Source organism: Neofelis nebulosa, chromosome 7 (assembly GCF_028018385.1).
Source record: "Neofelis nebulosa isolate mNeoNeb1 chromosome 7, mNeoNeb1.pri, whole genome shotgun sequence".
Lineage (NCBI taxonomy): Eukaryota > Metazoa > Chordata > Mammalia > Carnivora > Felidae > Neofelis > Neofelis nebulosa.
In genome coordinates, this window is record NC_080788.1 from 143586682 (window position 1) to 143614661 (window position 27980).

Here is a 27980-nt window from a genome sequence, read left to right on the forward strand (position 1 = left end):
TGGATGGGGGTGGGGGAGGGGGATCAGAGGTCACCTTGTTCAGATGCAACACCTACGATGACCCTGGGCCAGCAACCATCTCAACCCTTCCAGCCAGTGCACTCCAGGGTTCAAGATGCTTCCTGGGCAAGGCCTGAAGGGGTCGCCACGGTCTGGGAGATGCTGGAAGAGGCGGGACAGGAAGGGCTTGAGCTATGGCCTGGGTGCCGAGGGAGCAAGAGGCAAGGCCAGGGTGTGGGCAGGGCCGGCCCGGGAGCTGAAGGGGCCGACAGTTCGGGGACTCGTCAGCAGCGGGGTCAGGCCTGATGCTGCTGGCCGGCCCTCTGAGCCCCACCCCTGCCGCATCTGATTCCTAGTCTCAGGAGCCCCGACGGTCCTTACCTCCCTCGACCCCTGTCCCGGGGTAGCTGTTGTCCCTGTTTGGCGATAGAGAAACTGCATCTAGGAGATTGAGTGCATCGATGTCATCACGGCAGAGCGGGCCTCGAATTCTTCTCCTTGGTGGTTCCCGCCTGCTCTTTGTCTCTGGCCCACAGTGTCCCTGTCTGTCCCGCGGGAGTGGCTCCAGGGGGATGGGAGCCTGAGTCTGAAGCCTGTGCCAACGTCAGGGGTAAAGCCAGTGCCCGGGCAGGGAGGCGGCGGGGAGCGCTCTGTTACATGCTTTGTAGCTGCTGGGGTGGCCGGTGACACGAGCGGCCTATAATCGCACCAAGTAGAGCCATGAGTGGGGATGGAGGGGATTCACTTGCGAGGGGGGTAAGGGCCAGACGTCAGGAGGGATGTCGGCCCCGAGTTTCTGTCAGGGGCCTTCTGAGAGGTCTGGAAGGATGTGGGAGGGTTGTAGCTGTGCCCGTGGAGGGGTGGGGGGTGGGGGGGTGGGGAGGGGTCCACACGTGGCCAGGTAGGGCAGGAGGGTGCCAGGAGGGGCTCTGTCTGGGGCTTGTCCGGGATGTGGGCTGTGGTCAGGCTAGAGAAGAATATGTTTTGTAGTTGTGGTCTATTTTCTGAGAAGGGAGGGAGGGCCCTGTAACCGAGCAAAACAGAGTTCGGGCCAAGTGCAGACACCTGTGAATTTTGTCTGTAAGCTTGGCTGGGGGGCGGCGGGCGGGGGGGCTTTGACTAGATTCCTTTCAGTAGCCCTGAGGTCCCTCCCTCCCGGGGAGGGGGCCACACAGGCTTAGAGACCCCAGGCCCAGGGCCCCACCCCCTCGGGATGTCAGGAAGGGTAGGGTGTCCAGAAGGACTGGGTCTGGGGCTCATCTCACCCCACACCCCAGCCACACCCGGAGACCCCCTCCTTCCAAAGATGGGTGCATTCTTACCCACCGCCTGGGGCCGTGCGGTCTGCAGCAACCAGCTGGGTGTTACGTAGATCAAAGCACGGCAGGGCCCAGGCCCAGTGCGTATACTCTCGTCTCCTGTCCCGTGTTATAGATGTAGAAAGCGTGGCTCGGGGGGTCCGTGGCTTGCTCTCGGTCACAGAGCGAGCTGGGTGAGAGCCTGGGCTCTCCTGGCCGTGGAGGCCCATTTTCTGGAAATGCCAAGGCTGGCAGTCTCTGGGGCCAGCCTGGGCCCCCGTGCCCGCTCCGGGCCCCTGAACCATTTCGCCCAGAAACCCCACTGCCTTTCCTCCACCTCTCCAAACCCTGCCCCAGTGGCAAAGTGTGTGAAAATTACGGATAGAGCAGGTGTCTTTGACCCAGCCGTCCCCCTCTGAGTGTGCTCCCCCGAAAGGACAAAACCCCCAAAGCAGGCTTATGGGAGGCCTTTCTGTTATAAACTGGAAACAAGCCAACGTGTATCACTGATGAATGAAGTCGGAGCGGTGATATTTAGAGTGCCTCGCTGCCTGCCAGGAGTGGTTGCAAGAGCTTTACAGCCACTGACCCTTCGGTCCTCCCAAAGCTGTATAGCAGTAGGTAATAGAATTTCCACTTCACGGACGAGGACACTAGGCGGGCTAGGGGTTCAGCTGGGTCACACAGTGGGGACGGGCCGAGCCCAGGCAGCCTGGCTCACTCCTGTACCCGCCCCACCCCCACCGCCGCCCTGCACTGTACCCCTTGGCCACACCACGTGCACCCGTGGACGGGCACAGGAATGGAGTTTGCAGGAACCGTGGTGACAAGCCGTCCCAGGCATGTTGATAAAGGACGGAAGCAAATCACAAAATGATAGTAAAAAAGAAAATGTTTGTGTTTGCCTGCATTTGATGGGAAAGGAGGGCCCACACCTCCACGTGGGGCTTTCACTCTGCTGCCTCTCTTCTGTCTGGAGGGCTTTAAAAAAAATAATAACTTAGAGTTATTCCTTTTCTTGTGAAATGTAACAATGGATTTTGGAATGTGTCAAGTCCCTTGGCCAGAAAGTCCCTGTGCCAGTGCCAACCCCTTTCCCAGAGCCCTTTGTGGCCGCCCAGGCCTGGGTTGTTTGTGTGATGTGTGTCTCCTTCTAGAAGCCCAGCTGAGCAGGGCTGCGCTCAGCGGGGCTCTGGTGTTGCTGGAGGAGGCCTGAAGCCGGCCTCGGTGCTAATAATGGTAATGCTTGCCCGTTGAGATGAACGGCCCCAGAGGGTTCCCTTGGCCTGTGCCTTCTGCTATCCATGCTAGACTCAGAGCTGTAACACTACTGGCCCACGGTCACACATCTGAGAGGGCAGAGCCTAGAGCCAAACCCAGGCTGTGGGGGCCCAGCTTGAGCTCTCCCCAGACCATGTAGGGCTCTCCCCAGCCAAGACCTCTGCCTGCCCAGCAACCCCCTGGCCTGTCACCTCCTGTGTCAGCTCAAGCCAGTGTGAGCAGGTGACTCCACCTGCCTTGGGGCGGGGGGGGGGAGGTCATTCATTTGTATTTTCAACTGTCAGTCCACTTACCCCTCACCCTTCCACCCCATCCATTCATCTTTCCATCTGTCCATCTGTCCTTCCACCTGTCCATTATTTAGTCCATCTGTCTGTCCATCCATCCACCCACCTATCTATCCACCCATCCACTCACCCCATCCATCCATCCACCCAGCCACCCACCTATCCATCCATTCATCCATCCATCCACCCACTCACCCCATCCATCCATTCACCCAGCCACCCATCCACCCACCCATCCGTCCGTCCATCCATCCATCCATCCATCCACCCACCCACGTGCCCACTCACCCCATCCATCCATCCATCCATCCATCACCCATCTATCACCCATCCACCCATCCATCCATCCATCCATCCACCCACCTGCCCACTCACCCCATCCACCCATCCATCCATCCATCCATCCACCCACCCGCCCACTCACCCCATCCACCCATCCATCCATCCATCCATCCACCCACCCGCCCACTCACCCCATCCACCCATCCATCCATCCATCCATCCACCCACCCACCCATTCACCCCATCTACCCATCCATCCATCCATCTATCCACCGACCCGCCCACTCACCCCATCCACCCATCCGTCCATCCACCCATCCATCTATCCATCCATCCATCCTTTGATCTGCCCATCTGTATTTACAGCTGTCCATCCATCTACCCACCCACCCATCCATCCACTGACTTGTTTCCTCATGCATTTATTCACCCGGCCTCCCCAGGGTGCGTGTCCTCTGCTGGGTGCTGTGGGCTCAGAGACAAATCTGGCCCAGCCCTGTCTGCCAGAAGCTCACGGCTGGGTGGGGAACCTTTAGACCTGTCCCAAAGCAGCCCAAACAGTGAGGTGGCATGTTTTCTGTTTCTGCTGCAGAGAGGGTAAAGTTTGGGCATGTTTGCTCGGGAGACAAAGGGCAGGTGAAACTTGGCTGCAGCGACTGAGAAAACACCTTTGTCTTGTATGTCACCGTCTTGGGGCGGCCCTTCCCAATGCTGCCCACCCCCACATACACACACCTTGTCCCCTCCCTACTCTGCCCCTGTCCTTGGCACTCCCCGCTGTTTGGCAGTTTCCTTACCTCTGGGTTGTCTGTTCCCTTCTCCCCAGAATGTAAGAACCACGGGGCGGGGACTTTTGTCTGTGTGGTTATTGCTGTGGCCTCAGAACTGGGATTTGAATGCAAACAGCCTGGCCCCTAAGCAGACACTGAGCTGTGTCTCTCTAAAGGCCAGGATGGGTGGCAGGATTGACCTGGGACAGGCTGCATTCTGCCCTTTGCCCTCTGCCTTGGTAGCTGCCACCACCAACCCGTCCCCCCTTCACCCCGCAATAGCTGGGCAGGCGGGGATGTGGCCCCGTCACACCCAGCCTGTTCAAGGCTGGTCTGCATCTGCCCATCAGAAGACAAGAAGACAGGTAGACACACAGTCCCTGACCTGAGGGCCACCTGGACCAGTCTGTCCGAACCCTGTGACATCACCACCTGCCCCTCTACCCGGGTCCTGCCAGCTTTCTGGTCAGCGGGACACTCACTTTGTGTGACCCTGGGCAAGTGCGTGGCCACCTCGAAGCGCTGCCCTGTGGCTCATATGGGAGCACATGCTGAGCCCCTGGGAGGGCCCGTGGGGTGACAGCCACGGGGGCAGAGCTCATGGGCCTCAGGGCCTGGCCCTCGGCATCCGAGAGGCACTGGTATTTCCAGAGTGTTCCATCACATCCAGCCCTGCCACTTGCTTGGCCTTGGACAGATCTCCCTTCTGGGCCTCGATGGCTCCATCTGTACAATGGGGACCATCGGCCCTGCTTCCCTCCCGGGGCTGTGATGAGGATCGTGTGAGCTGGCAGAGGAGGAGTGCTTGGGAAACCGTAACGAGGGGTACGCTGCTGGGGGGCGGTCACTGTTTTCATAATGGTTGCAAACGACCTCTTGTTGGAGTGGCTTCCCCTTCAGGAGCGCCCTGGCTTAGTTAGAGGCCGGGCAGCAGCCCAGTCCCTAGCAGTGGGTCCATCAGGGCTTGGTCCCCACTCAGTCGGTGCTGGGCGCTGGGGACTGCGTGGAGGCAGACCTGGCCGGGCCCGGGGGAGCAGGAGACGGATGTGGGTGCGCAGGGACAGTGCGGGACCAGGGCAGTGAGAAGCGCGTGGGGCAGACGCTGGGCTGTGACCCGCCTTTGCTCCCGGAGCGGGGACAGCCCTGCAGCCCGCCTGTGCCCGCCCCCACCCCCTCCTGCCAGCCGGAGCTGCGTGAGGACGGGGACCGGGGCTTATCAGCCTCAGCTCAGCCTCAGCCCCGGTGGTGTCTGTTGAACGAGTGAGGACGGGACTTGGAGGGCTCCTGGGCAGGAGGAATTCCAGGGGAGTTGGGGAGGCCCGAGGACACCATGAGGGGACAGGGTCAGCACAGCCCCATCCCTGGACCTCCTTGGAGGTGACAGGATGTGGCCTGGGGCCCAGCCCTGCAGGCAGCGTGGAAGTGAGCCTGCCACCTCCTGTGGCCTCTCCCATGTTTCCCTGACACCTGGGTCCTGAGGGCACTGGGACAAGGGTCCTTCGGGGGGTGGGGCGGGAGAGAGGCCAGCTCCCCGGCGCCTGGGTGTGGGCATCGACCCGCATGGCCTCTGCCTTCGGGGCCACTGGTCAGCGGGCTCTTGTTTCCTGTCCCTCCCCCGGCCGCAGGCATTTAAGGTGCGCGAGGAGCTGACCCAGTTGCTCTTGGGGCCACCCCAGTGGTGGTGCGGACCGTTGGCAGGCAGGCAGACCCCAGGACCTTCCCCCCCACACCACCACACTGTCCATGGATTTTGTCGCTGGAGCCATCGGAGGTAACGGGCAGGGACAGGGGTACCAGGAGGGGCTGCGACGTCCTGTGGCCTGAGAGCAGGCTTCCCACAGCAGTGGGGCTTGAGGGGCCCCCGGAAGGGGTCAGGGCCCGGCGTGGGCCGCAGGCGCCGGGGGGAGGTGTGGGGACAGGAGTCTGTTCTGGCCTGGCTGTCTCAGCCTGGGAGGCGGCCAGGCAGGTCTGGGGGTGGGGACACCCGGTGGGGGTAGGGGGGCAGGAGGTGGTCTCTCCCTGTGCCAGGGGGTCATCAGTGTGGGGAGGGATGGCTGAGCTGTGGGAAGGAACCAGAGGTCAGGGAGGAGTTTGAGGACAAACTGGCCCGGGTCTGGAAACTGGGGGTGGCGTGGAGGGGGAGAGGCCCCGCCAAGCCCTGGCCCCACCCGCTGGCAGGATGCATGTTGTTCCGGCCTTGCTGGGTTCCTAAACTATTTTCCTTTCTGGGGAAAGGGCTGGTTGCGAAAGACTAATCCCGAGAGATAACCGGCTTGTTAGGAGACAGGCTGAGAAGGGGCTTTACCCCCCCGGCCGCTGGTCCTGCAAACTGTGAGGCTATTTTGGGTGAGGCACCCTTGGCCTTGCTCGTCTTGGGAAACAGCCGTGGGTGCTGGTCGATGCTGCTGGGAACGGTGTGGGCTGTTCTCCTCCCGTCAGGAGGGGACAGCAGTGCCGATCCAGGAAAGACTGGAGCCCTGACCTCACCAGCCACCTTTCTGAGGTCCTACCATGCGCCGGGCCTCAGGCCAGCTGCTTCCCTGGATGTTGGCCCTCTAAGGAGGAGGCTCAGAGAAGGGGCTTGACTTGCCCAAGATCACAAAGCCAGGAAGGGCTCCCGAGTCCTGTATTTTCCCTCCAGGCCAGATCAGACGAGGGCCTTGTGGAGGACAGACATGACGTGTGTGAAGCGGCAGCAAAACCACGTGACAGGGGCTCTGATCTACATGGTTTCCGGCACGAAGGCAGGCCAGATACAGGGGTCAGGGCGGGCCCCAGACGGGAGGTCATGCTGTGGCAGGGCTTTGATGGATGAGTAGGAGTTTGGTGAGGTCTAGCTGTGTGAGGGTCAAGGAGGATAATTCTAATCAAGTCATTCAGTCAGTCCTTTGCTTCACTTGCTTTGTTCATTCACTCATTCATTCATTATTCATTCACTTTGTTCTTTCATTCACGCATGTTTATTGAGTCCTGGGATGCCTAGTAAATAGGGCACAGCCCCCAGGTGCCTTATTGTCCTCAGATGCTCTCACCACCAGGCCACCCCTGGCCCCCAGGGTGTGTAACCCCAGGGGTCTGTGGCTCTCTGGCTTCTCCATGGTGGTTCTGGGGGCTTAGACATTGAGGTCTGCTGTCAGGAAGGGAGAAAGGAACAGGATAGTGGCACCTGGCCCTTTGCGGAGAGAGCACCCTGGTCTAGGAAGCCTCATGTCCCACTCTGTTCCATGCAGACTTGTGGTTCCAGGCGGTCCTTCACAGAGCCCTGGGTGACGTGGGCTTTCCCACCTGCCGGCCTTTGCTGGGTCCTTGCCTCTCCACACACACACCCTGCAGCCAAAGGCAGACAAACCCCTCACAGGCCTGAGGGCAAGAGCTGCCTGGCTGGGAGACGGGGCCCAGCCAGTGTCGGAGCAAAGGCTCTTCCAAAACGTGACGCCGGGGGCGAGGCTGTGGAGCGTCTCGGGCTTTCGGCACGAGGCACCCCTGGGCCAAGACATGGAAGGAGAAGTTGCTAGCAGCTTGGCAGAAGCGACCTTACGTTCCGGAGCCTCAGTTTCCTTCTCTGTGTCAACACCGATATCAACGTTGATGAGACACCGCGTGGACGAGAAGCGTGGGGCTGCTCTCGGCGGGAGCCGGTCAGGGTTCGCCCCCCTCCTCACCTGCTCCTGCCCCTCACCCGGTTCGTCTGGTTTCCTTCCAGGAGTCTGCGGTGTTGCTGTGGGCTACCCCCTGGACACGGTGAAGGTATGGCGACAGCCAGGCCCCCGCCGCCCACCCAAAGGCCCTTGGCTGGGATTAGGCTACCCTCCAAGTCTCCTGCTTCCATCCGTGGCCAGAAGAACTTTCCGGCATGCTAATCAGACCAGCCCTCCCCATGCCCCTCAGGACCACGTCAGCCCCTCGTCTCACCTGTGCCTTAGGTCTCCTGTCTCACATGGGGGCTCCTGGTCCCCGCTCTGCCCACATTCAGCACGGCTCTGACGATCGAGGGGTTGGCTCTTCCCCTCTCCCAGGCCTACTGGCCTTGTGCTAGGCCTGGAGCCACCTCTTCCTGAAGCCTGCTTCTCTCTCAGGTCAAGATCCAGACAGAGCCCAAGTACAGGGGCATCTGGCACTGCGTCTGGGACACGTATCGCCGAGAGCGGGTAGGCCTGGGGCCAGGGTAATGGGCAGGGGGACGTCAGGGCCTCAGACCCCCACCAGCCAGGGGATGCTGAACCCCATTCTGAGCTCTGTCACCTTCCAAATGGGGATGATTGTACCAACCTGCTGGGTTTCTGAGGACGAGAGTCAGGCGTCCAGCACACAGGAGGTGCTCAGAAGGAGGTCCTGCCTTCAGGAGAGGGTCCACAGGTGGCACCTGGGGCCTTTGAGGGTCAGGGAGGGACCCCGGAGTGTTTGCATTTCTGTCCCCTCAAGGCTGGGCATCCCTTGAAAGTGGCACCGGGTGGTCATTAGGTGTCCCCAGCGTCCAGCTCAGAGCCTGGTCCAGAGGAGGGACTCACGTGAACTTGGGGCTCGACGCTGGCCCGGGGCATGCACAAATGAAGCATGCCATCCCGCATCATCACCATCGTCACCGTCATCAAGTAGCTGCCCTAGTCCAGCCTAGCCCTCTGTCTCTTCAGTCCCTCACATAACCTCGAAAGTGGGGTATTACGATCCCCAGTTTACAGCTGGGGAAACCGAGGCCCTAGGCAGTAAGAGACTGGCCTGAGGTTCCCATGGCGAGGGAGGGCAGAGCAGGGGTGAGACCCAGTCCCGTTGGCCCAGGGCCCCTCTGGACGGCCCTCTTCCTGGCCGGGCCCCCAGCCTGATTTGGGCCCCCTGGTCCCGTCTGCCTGCCCTCCAGGTGTGGGGCTTCTACAGAGGCCTCTCGCTGCCCGTGTGCACCGTGTCCCTGGTCTCGTCCGTGTCTTTCGGCACCTACCGCCATTGCCTGGCACACATCTGCCGATTTCGGTATGGCAGCACGGACATCAAGCCCGCCAAGACCGACATCACGCTCTCGGGATTTGCCTCCGGCTTGGTCCGCGTGAGTGGCAGGGTGGGGGTGGGGTGGGGTGGTGGGGACAGGGGGCCTCGGGACTGCAGGGTCAGGAGAGCCCGAGCCGGCCGCCTGGAGGCCACCACGCCTGGCAGATGGGGAAACTGAGGCTCGGTGAGGGCAGAGACGGGGCGAAGGCTGGGGGCTGTGGCTGAGGGCTCAGTGGATTCTCGTTAGGTGAGTGACCTTGGGCAAGCTAGGGGATCTCTCTGAGCTTCTGTCTCTTCGTCAATAAGAGGCGTGGTGAAGAGCAAGTAAGGTTAGGAAGGGAAAGCCCCCAGCATGGAGTCTGACAGGTATGAGCGTCCAGAGGATGGCGGACGGTATTGTTAGTAATATTGTCATCAGTGATGTCCTGTTACTTACTAATGTCATTAGATGTCTACGTTTAGTGTTATATTATTCTTACGTTAAATACCTACGTTAATTGCGTAATATGTAAAGGTCATTAACATACTAATTCTGTGATACCTGCACGGAACTGTCCCACATATTTACCCAACACCTACTGTGCGCTGAGCCCACTCTGTGCTAGCAGAGTTGTGTTGCTCAGGCACAAGCATTGACTCTGAACCCTGCTGCACCGTGACTGCTGGGCCAGCCGGAGGCTACTTTTTTTTGGTTTTAATTATTATTATTATTACTTAGATGTTTACTTATTTTTGAGAGAGAGAGAACGGAGCACGAGCAGGGGAGGGGCAGAGAGAGACGGAGAGACAGGATCCGAAGCGGGCTCTGGGCTCCGAGCGGTCAGCACAGAGCCCGACGTGGGGCTCGAACCCACGGACTGCGAGCTCATGACCTGAGCCGAGGTCGAACGTTTAACCGATTGAGCCACCCAGGCGTGCCCCCCGCCTTTTAAAAAATGTTATTTATTTTATGTTAAATGCTTATTTATTTTTGAGAGAGAGAGAGAGAGAGAGAGAGAGACAGAGTGCAGCAGGGGAGGGGCAGAGAGAGAGAGGGAGCCAGCCGGAGGCTTCTGAAGGCCGGGCCCCCGACGCTGCTGTGGGCAACAGGAGGCTACCGGAAGCCAGGTCCAGGGGCGGAGCGGCGGGCACCCCCTTATCTCTGCCACTTCCACTCCAGGTGTTCCTGACCTCGCCCACCGAGGTGGCCAAGGTCCGCCTGCAGACGCAGACGCAGCAGCGGCGCCCCCCGGCCGCGCCCCCCGTGTGTCCCGCGCCCCCCGCGAGTTCGGGGCCTGGGCCCAAGTACCGAGGACCTCTGCACTGCCTGGCCACGGTGGCCCGTGAGGAGGGGCTGCGGGGCCTCTACAAGGGCAGCTCGGCCCTGCTCTTCCGGGACGGCCACTCCTTCGCCACCTACTTCCTGTCCTACACCATCCTCTGCGAGCAGCTCACCCCCGCGGGCCGCAGCCAGCCAGGTGAGGGGGGGGCCGGGGCCTGGGAGGTGGCAACTGAGGCCGGGAGAGGAGGCGTGGACGAGGTCGTGCCAAACGGGGCGCCACGGTGCCTCCCAGGGTGGGGGCCGCGGCGCCCTCCAACCCGAGTCGGGCCAGACCCGCCGCGTGGCTTCGCGCGGGTCACGGTGGTGGGGGGAGCCCCGGGCTGCGTTACGGCGGGGCCCCTGCGCGGGGGGGGGGGGGGGGGGGGGCCCCACCGGCCCTCCTCCGCGCCCCCGTCCGGTTGGCGGCCAGGGCACTGGTGGGTCTCTCCCTGCAGATGTGCTGGGCGTGCTGGTGGCCGGGGGCTGTGCCGGGGTCCTGGCCTGGGCCGTGGCCACACCCATGGACGTGATCAAGTCGCGCCTGCAGGCGGACGGCCGGGGCCAGCGGCGCTACCGGGGCCTCCTGCACTGCGTGGTGAGCAGCGTTCGGGAGGAGGGGCCGCGGGTCCTCTTCAAGGGGCTGACGCTCAACTGCTGTCGTGCCTTCCCCGTCAACATGGTGGTCTTTGTCACCTACGAAGCCGTGCTGGGGCTCACCCGCGGCCTGTCCACCTAGCTAGTCCCCGCGCCCCAGGGCCGGCCCGCCGGCGGCTTGCAGACGTCTCGTAGCTGGAGGTGGCGGAGGAGAGTGTGGGGGTCTGGGCCCCGTTGAGCCACCACCCGGTGGCCGGAGTCAGCCGTGCCCGGGGCTTTGCTCACCCAGCTACGGACCACGAGGAGGTTCAGGGGCCCCTCTGCCATCAGCCTGGGGCTGGCTTGAGGGTCTCGTGAGCCAGGGAGGAGTGAGCCTCTTGGAGGAGGACATCTGTCACGCGCGGTCGTTTGAACGTTTGGTGAGTTGGTCGTTCTAGCTTCCCCGGGGCCTCTCCCTGCCGCCCGTGTCTTCGGAGCACCCCTGCACCTCCGTCCACTCACCCAGTGTCCGCTGGCCACCGTCCCCGCGAGGCCCCCGCTCAGCTCTCCTCTGTTTGGTGAGCGCCTACGCACCCGCCCGCTTGCTCCCCTGCGCGGGGCTGCGCAGAGAGGGCACTGCCCGGACGGCCATGACCAGCTTGGTGCCAGACCCGCTCACACACCCTTGCTCTGCTGGGAGATCCCCGAGACTCCGCGGGGAGCCGTTGACAATAAAACGTTTTTGTTTGAATGTGCTCAGTGGTGCTGCTCCGCGGTCCGTGGGGCGGGTGACCGGCTCCTCCCCAGAGGCCAAGCCTCCACACTCGTGTGGCCGTCGTTCCCACTAGGCAGATGGGCACACTGAGGCCCAGCACGCTGGCTGGCTCCACTCCCTGCGCCTTTGGGGCACCGAGCCCTGCCACAGGGGGCCATTCGGCTTTCAGCCTGAGGCCTGACCCCCCTCCCCCCAACCCCAAAACTACCCCCTTCTGGCCCCTCCGCTGCCGGGACATCTGGCTGTGAGCCACCTTTCCATGGGGGTCTGGAGGAGGGAGGGGTGGGTGCGTCCTGGGTGCCAGGTACCTGACACAGGTCACCATGCAGCCTGGCGGCAGGTGAGGAAACAGCTCCGAGAGGGAGGTGTGGGGGGACTCGCGCCTGCACTTTTGAAGCCCTCTTGGCCCCGCGTGGCTTCCGGTAGTGAGTGGCCCTCAGGGCTGGGGCGGGCAGGTGGAGCCCTCTGGTGAAGCCAGCCAACACCTGCCTCGATGACACTCACTCACAGACACTGGCCTTGAGCGTGTGCTTGCCCCGAAAAGACCTCTCGTGTTCTGCTTCCGGGACACACGGGTGGCCCTCCCCTCCCAGCCCGCTCCTGTCACCCTGAGCCAAGGAGCTGCTTACATTGCGCTCTCTGCCAGGAACACGCTTCCCCCTCCTCTGCCCGGCTGACTCGGCACCCCCAGCACCACCTCCTTCGGGAAGCTCTCCCTGCCCGACCTGGGCTGCTTTTTAGGCCCCCACAGGACCCTGGCTCCTCGCTTGGTCTCTCATCCGCCCCCTACCCCCGACACCCCACTCCACCCGAGACTGTGAGCCGCCTGAGGGCAGCGCATGTCTGATGTGGACTCCATCCAGCACAGGGCCGAGCACATAGTGGGTGCTCAGCGGGGGTGTGGAATGAGCGGATGATCCCGCAGTAGGTTCCTGGAAGTTCATCCAGCTTCAAGGCGCGGAGGCTGGTGCTCCAGCCAGGATCTAGGGAAACGGTGCCCCGACCGAAAGATGATCCGTCAAAACCCGGACCCTGTGTCCGCTTTTGGCGGGAAGACCACTAGAAGCACCCATTTATTTGCTTTGGCCTCGGAAGGACAGTCGTTGGCAGTGCTCCCGGCAGCCGGGGAGCGTGGGGACCCCTGGTCCCCGAGCAGCCGGCCCCGCCCGTGGCGGGGAAGTGGCTTTGCAGGAGGGCCTGGTCCGCGGTGGTCCTCAAGCTCTCTACAACCGCTAGGTGACATGGCCCTTCGGACCCGGCCCCGAATTTCAGAAATGGGGAAGAGAAGGCGGGCCCAGCTGGATCTTACCCTAACCGTGGCCACCTCGACAAAGTCCAGACTGCACTGGAAGTTTCAAGTGGGAGGTGCGGGGTGGTCCCCCCGGGACCCCCACCGCCGGTGCTCATGGGAGAATCCAGGGCTCTGGGAAGGGCCACGGGCAGAACTCCCTGGGAGAGCTGCTGTCTGCTGGCGGGGAGCCCCCTTCTCGTTCTCGCTCTGACGTGCGCTCCGGAGTGTGTGTTCCCTAAAATATATATATATATATATATATATTTTAGCAAAATGTGGGTGTGGGAGGGGCAGTGGCCCTGAACAGCAGTGACCACTGGGTGAGTCACCTGACCTCTGACCCACAGTACTGCTCCCAAGAACCAAACGTGAGGTATGGCTGCTCTGGTTTTACAGGGGAGGGGGTGGGGGTCCCCAGAGGTCAGGAGGCCTGCCCGAGGTCCCACAGCCTAGGTGGGGAGGAGCTGGCCTGTGAGGGGCCACAGCCTGTCCTGTCTACGGCCTCCACACTCCTCCCCCAGTGCTCTGCCGCCTTGGCGACTTCACACGCGGCCCCTCGTTTTAGCCTCATGGCACACCTGTGACGTGGGTGCAAGGGGGTAACGAGAGGTCGTGTGGTTGCGGAGGGCCACACGGCCGTGCCCTCCTCTGTGGCGGCTCGCCCCACTGGCCGCAGCCGGCCGAGACGGGGCCGGGGACTCTGGCCAGCAGGAGTCGGGTCGGGTGGGGGGCGGGAAGGGAGACCGGTGAGGTTGTACCACATACCGGTACCAGGGTGGGACCCTCGGCACCCTCGTTGGTGACACGGCCCCTCTGTGTGTGTGGAGACAGCAAATAAGGCCGGACGGGCCTGCCGAGTCGCAGCTCAGCGTGTGGCCTCGGACAAGCCCCACTGCCCTCTCTTAGGCTGTTTCCCCACCTGATGGGGATGGGCGGGGGGAGGGCTCCAGGCTCCATTCCGGCAGGGCCGGCCCAGCTTACAGCCCAGCTCCTGCCCCACCGGCATCGCCACTGCCCACCCCATGGCCGCTCCCTTGTCCGCGGGGTGAGGACAGCCACCGGCTGGGGCATCTCCACTGCGTGACGGCCAGCACCGCCGCTCGCGGGGACACCGCCGTGGGACAGCCAGCACCAGGGTGGCCACCGAGGGCTAGACACCAGGCAGACGGGCTACCTTCCGGCCGACTCCTGGGAGCCTGCATCCCAGCACCAAGGGGATTTTCTGTCTGTGTCTCCGCCCCACGTCACCCCCTGGCGGGACCCCGGGACGCAAGGGCCACCCTCGGAGAGGCCTCCGCTGTTGGCGGCAGGCGCAGCACGGCCCTGGGCCTGACGCGGGCCTGCTTGCTCCTCAAACCCCAGACGCGGCACCGAGACACAGGCAGGACTGAAGCAAGTTTATTCACGCCAACGAGTGACATGAGGGAGTGGACCCTGTGCCTCCAGGAAGGACAGACACCTCAACCAAGGGCTTTCCCTGAGATAGGTCTTCCGCTTTTCCAAAACTATACAGGGCGCACGGTTCAACAGGCCTCCCGTGGACGCGCCGCCGAGGGCCGTGAGGGCGGCTGCACGCGGTCTAGCTACATCCACCTGCCCCAGGGCACTGCTCTGTGCAGAGAGACTTCCACGCCAGTCAAGTGTCAAAACAAAAGGATCTGCAAAGACAACAGACCCCTCAGCCCCGGGCACCATCAGTGCGAAGCAGCCACCGGCTTTCAGCGTGGAGTGTCAGGGTTACTTGGTGGGGACAAAGTATTAGTACGCTCAGGGAAAAGCACGATTGCTGGAGTGTGGTGCATGCACGGTCTGGAGTGTGGCAAGTGAACTGGAGAGTCTTGCCCACAGAAGACTCAATTTAATAAGAACTGGCCAACCTGGGCCAATGAAGAGCAGCCTTCAAGCTGGGAGCTCTCTTAGCCAAACGGACAGCAAAGCTTTTAGCTGGCGATTCTTTTACATTTTGGGGGGCACGGGGGAAATACATCTGTGCCCATTAAACTTCCCACATAGACTTTTCGAAGCACGTCTCACTCTATGATCGTGACGTTCTGACTGCAGATGCGTATGCACGCTCCACATTCGTTCACAGAGCAGGTTCGGAGAGTAGGCTGGGAACCTGCAGGACGTTTTCAATGGCAGCTGTCCTGCGGACCCGACAGGGTGGCCAGTGGTCACTGAGCCAAAGGTCTCACCTCTGGGGGCTGCTCTGTGGGAGAGACTCCAGCTGGACCGTCCGACCACGAAACGTTAGCTGGCACCCAATCCCCAAGGGTTTTGCCGCAAGAGACAGAAAGGAGGGCATCACAGGAAGAAACAGTATGGATACACACACAGGGCTTACAGATTCCAGGCCAGGAATTACCGTGTGACAGAGCCTACGGATAGCGGTGATTCGATTGGGCTGGGATTACTGGTAAATTACATCTCTTTTATAAGCGTGTATAAAACGAATGTTACTGAAAGTCGTAGGACAGCTTCCGGGGAGTCATGAACTCTTTCACGATCTCGTCCGTGACCTCCTTGCGCCTGGCCTGGTGTTCGGCGATCAGGGGCTGCAGAACCTCTATGAGGATCTTCTTGAGCTCACCGGTGAGCATGGCTCCACTCGTGTAGTCCTGCCCGGAGGGAGACAGACCACAGTGAGACACGGCTGCACGTGCCTGGCTCACCCACGTGGGGCCCGGTGCACGGGGGGCGCTCGGCAGAACAAGAACCTGCATCTTAAACTGCGCGATACGCCCCCCCCCCCCCCCCCCCCCCGACGAGTAGCCACGACCTGCCACTCGCCCCACCCGCCCTCCTTTCGGGGCGGCAGGACTCCAGGCCGAACAACAGCCGGAAGTTCCCTTCAGCTTTACCAGCTTGTCTAAATCTTTGCTGACTCTCTTTTCATTTAACTGTGAAAGGAGGACGTGCTCACTGAGCGAACTTGACACAAAGTACAAAGTAGCAGCAAAGGTGAAGGAAAATCCCCTGCAGAGCCAGCACCCAGCAGCCGAGAGCCACTGCCGTCCTGGCGTGTTTCCTCCTAGATTCTTAACTTTAAGAATAGCTGATCTCACTATATTTCCAGTCTGGTAACTGCGATCACTGTCATGGGCACGTTGTCCGTGTCACTGCAAACTCGTGCCTGCGTGATCCCCCGTCCTTCCCGGTCAGCGTCCCTTCTGCTGTACAGTCTGCTGTGAACTTCCTGCTATTATCAGTGTTAAACATCCTTGTATGGAGAGCTCTTTCTTATTCGGGACTACTTCCTTGCAAAAGATTCCAGGGCCTGGAAAACCTAAGACAAAGGCTACGGACATTCCCTGGGCTCTTTCTTCATGCTTCTCAGCAAACTGCTCGCAGAGAGGCCGTGCCGCGAACACCTGACTCACCCGCGTGGGCCTCGAAGCATCTGCAAACACCACAGCGACACAAACGTGTTAACTCGGTGGGGGCACTATTTTAACTCCGATGCCGTTTTGCGTGAACCTATCTAGACAGATTCCGTAGTGTCCAGTAAGAGCAGACCTGTGTGTGTGGGAACCACACCACACTCAGTGCTTTCTCTTCCACGAACTACCCGTTATGAGGCTTCCTGCATGTGGTTAAAGCAGATGGACCTCCTCGGTTTTCATCTCGTCTCGGCTGAGCACCTGTCCCCAAGGCCCGGGCCCTAAGAGGCTCCGACCCCCGTAAGCTTGGCCGCCACCCCTCTCCCCAACCCCCCCGCCCCCGCCACGGCCCCTATGACAGAGCCGGGGACCGCTGGACCCTGCGGCCTGTGGTCCCACCTTCCTGATCTGCTCGAGCCTGTCATCGTCCTCGAGGAAGAAGGTCAGGTACATGAAGGACACGTCCACGTCACAGTTGCCTCCAAACTCCCTGTGCTCCTCGACGGTGTCTCTCCCTCCGGAAAATGCGTGTTTGTTGACCTGCACCAGTAAGAGCACAGAGATGCTGGTTGGTTTCGGCCGCCCCGCGTGCGGAAACTGGCTGCGAGCCGAGGGTGGTGGTCGGGCCAGTGACTGCCTTCTGCCCCATCAGGTCCCAGATGGAGGGAGGCTGGGGTTCACCGTAGGGAGGAGGAGCCCCACGAACTGTCCCTCCCCGTCCATCAAGCCCGGGTATGTGCCAGCGGGGCTGACTGGAAAGGCATGGGGGTGGGGATTAGCTCTGGTCCCCCGACCCCAAGAGACAGAACAGAGCTGGGAAAGCCAAAGCACCGCCTGCCCTGGAGCGGGGAGGGGTGGCCTACAGTTCTCCGGTGACGGGCAGCCACCAGCCACCTTCAGAGTGAAAGAGACCACCACGGAAGGGCGGCTGCTGCCTTCACCGCGTGGAAGCGAGAGTGGGAGCCACAAGAATGGGGCTAGTAAGAGAGAGCAGAGCCCACAAGAAGCACAGAGGCAGACAGCGCCTGCGGCAGCCCCACCTAAAGATATGCAGTTTCAGGAACTGAAGAAAGACTCGGAAACGAACAGAAGTGGTTTTTTGGAATCGCTGAAGATAATCTTGGGAGAAATCAGGGCCAAGAGACGAGAGAAGAAAAGTTAAAGAGGACAAATTTTCCTCAACCTTCTTTCCACAAACATTTGAAACCTGCTATGTACAAATGTCACCCTGTTTTTTTTTTTTAACGTTTATTTATTTTTGAGAGAGAGAGAGGGAGTGAGAGTGAGTGAGCGTGAGCAGGGGAGGGGCAGAGAGAGAGGGAGACACAGAAGTGGAAGCAGATTCCAGGCTCCAGCTGTCAGCGCAGAGCTCGAGGCAGGGCTCGAACTCACGGGCCGCGAGATCATGACCTGAGCCGAAGTCAGACGCTTAACCGACTGAGCCACCCAGGTGGCCTGTCACCCTATTTTTCTTTGATGGGGAAAAGGGGGGCAGCGCTGACAGTTTCTATGTTGAGATGTTTACCCCTTCTCCCCAGGACCGCAGGGCAGATTACTGACTGGACGCCACGAACAAGCAGCAGCGGGGACACCAGGGGCAGAGGCTCTTCCGGCGCCAGCGAGTCAGGGACACCCACTCCCGCTGGTGGTGGCCGCTAAGCGGCTGCTCTGGGAGAGCGGGACCTGCCCTGTGCCCTGTGCAAGGGGCAACTGGTGAGGGGTAGATGCTGGCGGGGGGGTTGCGGGGAGGAAAAATGAAGACAAGTGCAGGTTCAGCTTTCCTCTTTTTCACAAAAAAGACCAAGTTATAAAACAAAATCAGTGTAAGCAAACTGCAAAAGCTATTGAAGATACAAAATAAGCAGAAAGAGCACACGGTAGTGGGTTCTCCTGAGGTCTGGTGCCCTCGGGTAGGCGCTGGGTGTCTCATGGGGTCACGGGTCGTGGGGCAGCCCCTGCCTGCACGGGCATCTTCCTGTGTTCAGACTCCTGGGCCACGCCGGGCCACTGCTGGGCCTTAGGGAAGACACTCGAGTGCCAGGACGTAAGTCTTGGGGACAGCATTCCCCAGGCTCCACGGGGTGGTTTTTTTTTTTTTTTTTTTTTTTAAATTTTTTTTTTTTTTCAACGTTTTTTATTTATTATTTTTGGGACAGAGAGAGACAGAGCATGAACGGGGGAGGGGCAGAGAGAGAGGGAGACACAGAATCGGAAACAGGCTCCAGGCTCCGAGCCATCAGCCCAGAGCCTGACGCGGGGCTCAAACTCACGGACCGTGAGATCGTGACCTGGCTGAAGTCGGACGCTTAACCGACTGTGCCACCCAGGCGCCCCACCACGGGGTGGTTTTAAAGGTGACAGTTCCCAGTCCTCGTCTGAGAGGAAGAGGAGGAAAGGCGTGTTTGCCGCGTGTGCATGTTTTAGGAGATGCACGGGGAACACCCGCCTCCTGTGTGCTACTCCTCCCCGGGCAGGGCCTCGTCCAAAGACGGCACACAGGCGTGCCTTCGTCATCACGTTAGTTAACCCCGACAACCCAATGACCTCGGTACTTTATGGATGATAATGAGGTGCCATGTCAAGGACCTGCAGTATGTGGCAGTGAACGGCAGAGCCGCGCTGACCCTCCCCAGGACACCAGACCTCTGAGAGTGGCTTAAGTTTGCCTGCTGTGGGCCTGGCCAGTCCTCAGCACCACTGGGGCCTTGCTCATGGGAAGCCAGCAGGAAAACGGGTTTGTGTTAGGGTGGAGAGCAGCCTTGGTTGTGGCGACCAGAATGCAGCTGTCAGGATCCAAAATGACAGAAGCAGGTGAGACGTACCAAAACCATGCGATTTTTGCTACAAGAGGAACCTCACTAGTGAGGACGTCTGAGTTGAAGGATGGGGGAACTTGACTCAACCACCGAGCTCTGACAGCCAGTGAACTCTGGCTGCTACGATCCTACGGGAGAGGGGAGCTGGCCTGCAGGAGCCCCAGGCACAGGGCGGAGAAGGGCCACTGAATGTCCACCCCAGAGCCAGAGGCCAGTCTGGGAGTATGCACTAAACGGGTCTTGTTAGCAGAAATCACAAGCGGGGGGGGGGGTGGGGGGGGGTGGCCAGGCTGGCAAACTGTATTACAGACACTCATCCCGGAAGAGGGGCTTCCACACCCCAAGGCCACCTGCAGGAAGGAGGGTCTGACTCGTTGGGCTCTGGCGGGGCCCTGCAGCAGCCTGGGGAAGGCCTGTTTTGGCCTGTACTACAAAGGAGTCGTCCAACCATTCAGTTTCTGAACTAAATCCTTAAATTCAGGCAGCACGTGTATGATCTCACTAAGCCTGGTCTCAAGGCTATGAAATCGGTACGGCTGCTCCCACTTCCCAAATGACTCCCCTGGACGGCGAGGTCACTCGCCAAGTGGCAGGGCCCAGAAAGCCTGGGGCTCCTGACTCTAGGTTATGGGAGGGGCCCATGCACTGGGGGAGCTGGGCACCGGTGCCGACCCCACCACTCCCCAGCTGTGTGGACGGAAGAAGCGGCCTGGCCCCTGAGTCTTGATTTCCTTGCCTACAAAATGGTCACGGCCTCCCTGGGTGGTTGTCAGGACTGAGATCACAGATGTCAACACGTGGCGGGTGGTGCTGCAGCCGAACCGCCGTGTCCCCAGCTCGTCTACTGCGGTTATTCTCAGGAGGGCTGGAGCACATGCCCCCACCCTGGCTCATGTGGAGCTTCGGACTCGGGAGTGGAAGGTGGGCTTGGGGACTGAGAACGAGGGCTAGCCTGCCCTGTCTGCCCCACAGGCCGCTCACAACCCTGGTGGCCTCTGTAGCTGTGTGCTTTCTGACCCCATGCTCACTGCCCATCCAGCCCTCAGGGTCCTTGATGGTCCCCAAGTTAATGAAAAATGCCCCAGACCCATAAATGACTTCTTTAAAACAACTCAGAACGAAACAAGATGACTTCTCCTCTGGAGAAAAGAGGAACCTCCCTTCCTCCCCTGCACTCCATGCTCTGGAACTTCCAGCCAGTAGTGAAAGCAGACAAAAAACCCCTGAGTACATCAGCTTCCAACAGAGGGGGGCAGAATCGACGGCACCCATTTCCTGGAAGAGGGTTTTGACATTAAGGGTTTCCCCGTTGTCAACTAGAACCCGCTAGGGACCCCACGAGGGTCAGGGCGGGCAGTGACTCAGAGGGTTGCGTCACGTGCCTCAAATAGTTTTGGTCACTCCCGCTGTAATCTTCCAACCTGCAAACACTCACTGGATTCCAAATAAAACGTTCACTGCTTTGTGGGACAAGAGGGGATTGTACCCGTACAGGCATTTCAGCACTGGGGAACAGAAGCAGGGCCCTGGAAAATACAAAAACTCCTAACTCTGGTTTCTTTGGTGCGTCAACACCAAACACTTAATGAGCGCCTGCTGCGCGCCGGGCCGGACACAACTGTCCTGAAGGGCGCCCACCCACGTCGGGTCTCCGTGAGAATGTGCGGCCCCTGCACCCCACCCTGGTCGTGGCCGCTCACAGGCCAGGCCAGGCGGCACTCTGATGGTTTCTGAGGTGGAAGCCTGGTCAAGCCGGTCATCCCTCTGGCCTTCATCCCTCTCGTTCCTCTAAGAGGAAGTCACCACTACCTCCCAGTGAGAAACAGAAACAGAAAACGTAAGGCACCTGGTCAGTTCCTGGAATATGGCTGCTGTGCAGAAACGCACTAACGCGTTTCCTATTGTTTGTTTACTTTAAAGAAAACCGCTCGGGCACGGTGCCGGTGGGCAAGTGGAAAAGAGAAAAGGAAGAAAAATCCCCACTTCTGCCTAAACAGAACGACACACACAAAACACATTCAGCTGATGTCCGGGGATGGGGACAGGCTGCCGCGCGCTTGCAGGCAGCAGCTGCGGACCCCCGAACCCAGGACGCCGAAGGACAGTCCCGCCACCGTGTGCACGCCTGTGTGTCTCTCGGGCGCGGTCTGCTGTGTGCACGGGCTGCCCCTGCACCCTGGGCAGTGCTTACCTTGGTCTTGATCTGCTTGGCGGTGTCTGTGAGGAAGATGGAAGAGTTGGGGTCGCTGGCGCTCATCTTGGTCTGGGCCCCTTGGAGGGCGGGGAAGAAGGTCGAGTGCAGCAGGGCTGGTTTGGGGTAGCCGATCCTGGGGGCGACGTCTCTTGTCATCCTGAAGTAAGGATCCTACGGGGCGAGAGGGGCCTCTGAGGACAGCGGGCAGAGAGCGGCTGGCCGTCAGCCCGTGAGCAGCACCCTCGTGGCCTCCAGGGACGTTCCCGAGCTCCCAGTTAGCTAGCAGAATCGCCCCCCACCCAACACCTCTTGAAACCTCCTTTCCCATCAAAGGGTGCAGCGCCCCAGACCAAGAACGCCTTGCTCTGCCTGCTGACCTGGTCGATGGCACACGGGATGAGGCACTGGACGTCTGTCTTGTCTCCGAAGATCTGAGGGAATGAGTTGCTGAAGGAAGGAGCGGCCTGGATGGCAGGAAAGCTGATCTTTCCTGAAAGTGCCAACAAAATATTTTTACACAGGATGCCAACTCCTGTTCTGGTTCATTCTCCCAGCGAAAGGGATAAACCCGATGGGCTTCATCCCCTTTAGAGAAGCGAGAGTCACTTCAGAGAATCTGAAAGCACAGAACAGTGGGGAGAAGAAACAACTCTACAGTCTCCGCTTGCGTCTCTTTCCGTCTGTTGCCTCCAATTCCCTCTGCGACTGCTCTCTATCTAGTCTCCCCTTACCGCTTTTCCTACTTGGTGACGTTTGCCCATGTTGTTAAATAAGTTTTGTCCCGCAACCGTGTCCTGCAGTGTGTGGCCACCCTCTATCCACGGGTGTTCCTCATCTCCAGTCGTTACAAATTATGATACCCTGGAACCTAAAACTGTTTTCTTATCTTTTGGGTGTTGCTGTTAACACTGGTACTGCTACTTGCTTAGACCCACAAAAGTGGTTAAGGGGCGACGACCTTCGTACGACCCTGAAAGTGGGGCGGGGCCACACTGACCTTCGTACGACCCTGACAAGTGGGGCGGGGCCACACTGACCTTCGTACGACCCTGACAAGTGGGGCGGGGCCACACTGACCTTCGTATGACCCTGGAAGTGGGGCAGGGCCCACCCACGCCAGCTGTGCTATGTGGGTTTCCTCAGGCACTGCAGGATGAGTTCTGGGGCGCTGCTTCTCTTCTCCCCTGAAAGTCCTGCCTCTGTGATGCTCTCTCCTAGCAGACACCCCATTTCTGGGGTCCCATTATTCTTGAGAGACCAGGTAGATGGCTGCCCCCACCAGCAGCGCCCCATTAAAACACAGAGCAGTGGTGGCCATTCGCCACATGTGGGTGCTGGGCTCTGCTCAGGGCCTTCCCCGGGCACATCTCTGCTCACAGCTCTATGAGAAGGTGGCCTCCATTCTATAGTCGTGGACACTCAGGCTCAGACTGTTTACACAGCTTGCCAAAGCAAATACACAGCAAGCAGTTGGCTGGGCCAGGATTCAAACCCGGGCGTCTGGAAGCAAAGTGTGTGCAGCTATTTGTACGTCTAATGTCTCCTTTCTTGTCCAGGGCGGCCTTCTCTGCGACATCTTCCCAACGGATGCTGGGATTCCGAGGATAAAAACCCGTTCAGAAGCACAGGATTTATGCCCCAATTGTCAGGATTGAGTCTGACTGAAACATCAAAGGAAAGGCTCATGTGAAAAGCCTCCCGGTGAGGACTCTCCAAGGCGTTTCTCTCTGCACGTGTCCCTGAGGGTCCCTCGCCAACAGGGCCCTGGGACGTGCTCCCTCCCAGCAGGGCAAACTCCCGCGCGGCACCTGCAGGCACATCCTGGCATGCTGCCCAGGCCTGGAGCCGCGCCCCCAAAACAAAGTAGGGGAGGGGGTCGGGCGACCCACCACGAGCCTCAGGGATCGAGTCCTAGCTTCGGGAGCTAAGAGTCTAGGAGAGAAGGCTGATGCATCTGAAAGGCACGGAGATAGGTGGAAAGGGACAGAGCGTATGTACAGGGGCCCGAGCCACAGAAAGAGAGCGAGGGTGGCCAGGGTGGGCTCCACAGGGCCTCTGGTCAAACCTGTCCTCTTATGGGGGAAACTGAGGCTCCCGGGCATCAGAGCAGGTCGTCCTGCAGCCCCTGGGTCTCCGCCTGAGGTGTCCCACACCGGCTGGGACCCCACGAGTGGGCAGAGGAGCTCCAGTCATCCCTACCCTCTTCTTTCTTCTAAACCTCCAGGGGATGACAGATGGTCTCCTGAAGTTCTGCTCCACGCAGCCCAGAAATGGGGCCGAAGGCACCACAAAGCTCTTCAGCCTCCCGAGGGGACCTGCCTGGGAGCTCACTATGTGGAGGCTAGCGGCAAACGTCACCAGCTGAGAGAGCTCCGCCCCGGGGCAGACACCCGTGGTTCACGCCAGCCCGCAGGGCCGCAGGCAGCAGCGACCCCTTACCGATGCTGTCACTGTCAGTGAAGCCGAAGATGCCTTTCACTTGGTTGAAGGTGACGTGCTTCTGAATCTTCACCACGTTCTTGTAGAAGCCTGGACTCGTCCTGCAAGGACAATCAGAATCAAACCTCAGGTTTACAGGTGGCCTGCCCCCGAGGCCAAAGCAGAGGCCGGTGAAACCTGAGTGCACGCGTGTGGGCTGAGGACACAGAGTGGGCAGGGAGGCTCCCAGAAGGCACTTGCAGGCGAAGGTACCCGTGGCGGGCAAAGTAGAGTGGCTGGGGGAGGGTGGAAACCAGCATGAAACCAACACAAGACAAGCACATGAGGCAAGACCACACCGACGCAGGCCGACTCGGGCTGACACCGAGTATCTCAACTCAGCCGGGTGGGTGGTCAAGCTACCGCAGAGCTTCAAGTCTGGGAGCCCCAAGACTTGAGCCCCAAGGGAGCTTTTCTGTTGACACACGCTGTTTGGTTGTGTGTGTGTGTGTGTGTGTGTGTGTGGGAATATCTGCAACTTGTTGCTGGACAGTGTTGGATAGAAACCACCGCATCCAGCCCCCACTGCCCCTTCCACTGCAGGGCGGCCGTGCTGTCTGGGCAGGAAGACCCCATGCTCAGCAACAAGGCTGGGCCCACAGTGGCTGATTCAAGCAATTGGATTCTCTCTTCTGGACACTGAGGGATGTGGATATGAGGCCTGGATCTGTGGCAGCCATTCTGCTACCAGAGGAACCTAAGGCTGAGGACAAAGCTGACACAGGGAGGGGCAGAACCCAGAGTGACTTCTTGCACAGCATCTCCAGTATACTCAGCAGCCCTGGTCTCCAGCCCTACCATGCTTCAGGCACCGCAGGACAGAAAGGGAAACGGGGACAGCTAGTGTTTACTAGGTGCTTGCATCCTGTGGCGGGAGCCGTGCTATGTTCCAACTCTTTTTTAAGATAGTAGCTCTACCTCCCCTTACAGGCAAAGACGGAGGCTCCGAGAGGTTGAGGGTCACGTCACAGACCCCGTGAGTACAGGAGCTGGGACCCAAACGCAGGCTCGTCTGGCCGCAAAGCCTCTGCTTTCCTCACCACATTGCACAGCTTCTGAAAGAGTTTAAGAGTAGCTCCCGGATGGAAGGTTGCCGACGGTCTCCGGGCAGGCAGGGAGGGGAGTGTCAGAAAGGCAGGGGCACCGGCAGGGAGGGTACAAAGGGGAAGGCCAGCACACCAGAGTTTGTTCCGAGTTGAGCAGAGCCCCGCTCGGGAGGAGATGGCAGCTTTCACTCAGCAGCCCGCTGAATTTCGGCCCCAGGGCACCGGCCGGGGAACAGAGCTACAGAGGAGACACTGGGAACCTGGCGACATGCAAAGTGCCCCCCTGACCCCCGCGGGTCGCCCACTCAGAGCAGAGCGCAGCCGCCGCCTGGAAAGACGCCTGCTCTGTGGTCCTGCTGAGACAGGAGCTCCCTCATGCTGGAGAGGGTCCTGGGGGGGGGGGGGGGCGGGGTGCGGCCTCACGCTGCTTACACCCGGGGACGACAAGCCGCTGTGTGGCGCCCGGGGGCGAGGGCCACAGCAAGACTCCGCCTTGGGTGGAGGCAACCTCGAGAGCTAACCAGCACGGCCAATCTGCCCGCGGCACTGCCGCGAGCTGCACGAGAGGGCCCCCAGCCCCGAGAGGAGCGGAGTCTACAGCAGCCCCACGGCGACAGCGCTCCGGGCCGGCGGTGTCTGAGCAGCGTTCTGAGTAAGATAACCTTGCCGTTTCTTAGCAGATGGCCAGTGCTTGGGCCATGCGGGCCGCAGGATGAGCGGGGGCCGCCCCGTGAGCGCCGCAGCCTCCCTGGAAGGGACCTCGGCTCCCCAGGCGCACCCGGGGCCCACGCGGCGCGATGCCGGGCCGCGCGCCGAGGCCTCGCCCCTGCTGCCAGGGAGCAGATCTGGCCGCGTCTCCTACGTGAGGGCCGAACACCTCGCTCCCCTCGGGACGGCACCTGCCCTGCACACTCACACGGTTTAAAGAACAGTTCCCAGGTTACCTCACACGGGCCATCAGTGACAGGGTTTTAGAGCCGAACGGGATTTTAGGTCGTACATTTACGAAGCGCTCACCACATACTGCTCAAAGGCCGCTTTGCGTGTAGCACCTCACTAGGTCCTCATGAAACTGCAGCAGGGGCGCCATGACCTCCCGACTTTTGTCCTTCGTTTGTCCTCACAGCCCTCATTATCACCTGGTTTGGCATCTGTTAAACTGCCGACTCTCGCCGTTTGCAGATAACCCGACACAGCTGCTGGATAAGTGTCCCGTGGGCAGCTGTATCCCCTGCGTAAGCCTGGCACGTCGCAGATGCTCAGGGAACACGTGAGCGAGCGAGCCGGGCAAGCAGGCGGACGGCAGGTGACTCAGCTGCCCGGCACAAGGTAAACGGTGGTCAGGATGGGAACCCGGGCAGGGCACACGGAAGGACCCTCCCCTGGGCTGCCCGCCACTTGTGCTAAACCCCCGACTTACAGGAGGCTCAGAGAACATATGGACTCGCCCCAAGGAACCACACCAACCAGGAGCGGAGCTGGGTCTGGAACACCAGCTCGCAGATCCCCGGTGCACTATCTTTCGTCCCTCGTGGCTCCTGGCAGGAAGGCCTCTCTGGGCCCACGCACAGGGCCAGAAACGTGTGTGGGGACAGGGTGTCCGGGGCCAGCCTGCCTGCCGTGGACTTCTCTCCCCACGGGGCCCTGGCTGCTTCGCTCCCACCCAGAGAGGGGCTGGAGGCTGGCTTTGCTGTAGTTTCAGCTCCTAAAGACCAGGAAGGAGCTTTTTTCAATCAAAGATCTGGATTCTGAGTTAAGTCTCAAGAAAAAAAAGTAAAATGCTCAACTGTTTAAAAGGAACTGCTGAAAACAGGATTTAGCTTTTAAAACTTCTCTCTTGACTTTAGGTTCAACAAAAGAGGTCTTTCGGAGAAGAAGCAGCACAGAACCATTGATTTACATGTTATCCGGGTTTTCATCACTCCTGCATGTTCACGGAAGAAGAGGAAGTTCCTGCCGAGCAAAGCCACAGGACGCACAAGTGCAGTTACCAGAGACAGGCTGGAAAAGTTGCTCCAGACCCCACGTTCTCTCAGAATGTGCCGAGAGCCGGGGGGTGGGGGGCTGTGTGGTGGCCTTTCACGGGCACTATTCAAAAGTCCACCCCCCATCATGTGCCCACCCTCTCAGTCATCTTCGTGGGCTTGCAAGGGGCGTTTGCTTCTGCCTCACCGGCATCTCTGGGCAGCGAGGCAGGGACTGTGTTTGGCCCACTGCCGTGTTCTCAGGACCGAGGAGGGCGCCTGCCACAGAAGGCACCCCGTGTCTACTGTACTGACCAAGCGGAACAGGGCCACCCCTCGCTGCGTCCCAGATGTGGCTGAGTGGAGCCCGGGGTGCTGGGGGGTGAAGGGGGCGCACGTGACTCAGGCTGTAGGAGGGACAGCTCCCGGGAAAAGGGAGCTTGACGGCATGTTTGGAGGTGGCGCAGGGAGAGGAGAAGTCAGAACACACTCAAAGGTGGGGTGGTGGGACCACGGGGTGTGCCATCTGGCCGGACGTGGCAGTGACGCCGGAGAGGAGCACCGGCCAACCCACCGAGGACACCACACCACAATGCCTGTATGCCCAGAGATGCGATTTTAAAAATCTCAAGGTAAAATTAAAAAATTACTAATTCATTTACTAGTTGGTAGAAAGGCCAGACTTCTTATCAAGGCAACTATGTCTCTCTGTGGATATAAAGCCACCATTCAGATTTCAGTCCTTATAAAAAGGGACATTCTGGGGAAATGGTAAGGAGCATGTTCCTCTGTACTGAGTCCGGACGCAGCCCGTCCCGTGTTTTCACCACATCCTGTCTTGGCCTGGTAATGAGCCCTCGTATGATGGGGGCCACCCTCCTTAGGTTCCGTGGGGATTGCCTGTGCCTTGCGGGGAGAGCTGTGTCTCAGGTGCTCAGGATGTATTTGCTGAGCCGAACAGCATGTTCTTGGGACACTTGACAAAGCCTTACTTTTCTAACATAGTTCTTTGTAGTCATTTGGGATGAAACAGACCTCAGAAGTTTCAATTCAGGGATTTTCCAAATGCAGGATTTTGGCCTACTGAGTGGTCAACTTAAAGAACTGGCCCGTCGGGGCGCCTGGGTGGCGCAGTCGGTTAAGTGTCCGACTTCAGCCAGGTCACGATCTCACGGTCCGTGAGTTCGAGCCCCGCGTCAGGCTCTGGGCTGATGGCTCGGAGCCTGGAGCCTGTTTCCGATTCTGTGTCTCCCTCTCTCTCTGCC

General features: G+C 60.0%; 3 protein-coding genes across 6 annotated transcripts in view; 1 reads left to right on the forward strand and 2 right to left on the reverse strand.

Moving 5' to 3' along the window:
• The window catches only part of SLC25A29 (solute carrier family 25 member 29), a 21888-nt gene extending 21292 nt beyond the window's left edge, over window positions 1–596 (reverse strand). Inside the window, exon 1 of the mRNA XM_058740738.1 lies at window positions 382–596. The gene's annotated coding sequence lies outside the window, so the exon portion shown is untranslated. The remainder of the gene's footprint in view (window positions 1–381) is intronic.
• Window positions 1–11526, forward strand: part of SLC25A47 (solute carrier family 25 member 47) — a 21163-nt gene extending 9637 nt beyond the window's left edge. For all 3 annotated transcript variants that reach the window (XM_058740740.1, XM_058740739.1, XM_058740742.1), the window contains 6 exons: window positions 5544–5689; window positions 7622–7665; window positions 7995–8066; window positions 8774–8956; window positions 10058–10355; window positions 10654–11526. In XM_058740740.1, coding sequence (XP_058596723.1) covers window positions 5662–5689; window positions 7622–7665; window positions 7995–8066; window positions 8774–8956; window positions 10058–10355; window positions 10654–10934 — 906 coding nt within the window. In that variant the 5' untranslated portion in view covers window positions 5544–5661 and the 3' untranslated portion in view covers window positions 10935–11526. The remainder of the gene's footprint in view (window positions 1–5543; window positions 5690–7621; window positions 7666–7994; window positions 8067–8773; window positions 8957–10057; window positions 10356–10653) is intronic.
• Window positions 11527–14219: 2693 nt separating this feature from the next.
• The window catches only part of WARS1 (tryptophanyl-tRNA synthetase 1), a 31904-nt gene continuing 18143 nt past the window's right edge, over window positions 14220–27980 (reverse strand). For both annotated transcript variants that reach the window (XM_058740717.1, XM_058740716.1), the window contains exons 7-11: window positions 23667–23767; window positions 21605–21717; window positions 21225–21398; window positions 16617–16757; window positions 14220–15455 (exon numbers count right to left, since the gene is read on the reverse strand). In XM_058740717.1, the coding sequence (XP_058596700.1) occupies window positions 15294–15455; window positions 16617–16757; window positions 21225–21398; window positions 21605–21717; window positions 23667–23767 (691 nt within the window). In that variant the 3' untranslated portion in view covers window positions 14220–15293. The remainder of the gene's footprint in view (window positions 15456–16616; window positions 16758–21224; window positions 21399–21604; window positions 21718–23666; window positions 23768–27980) is intronic.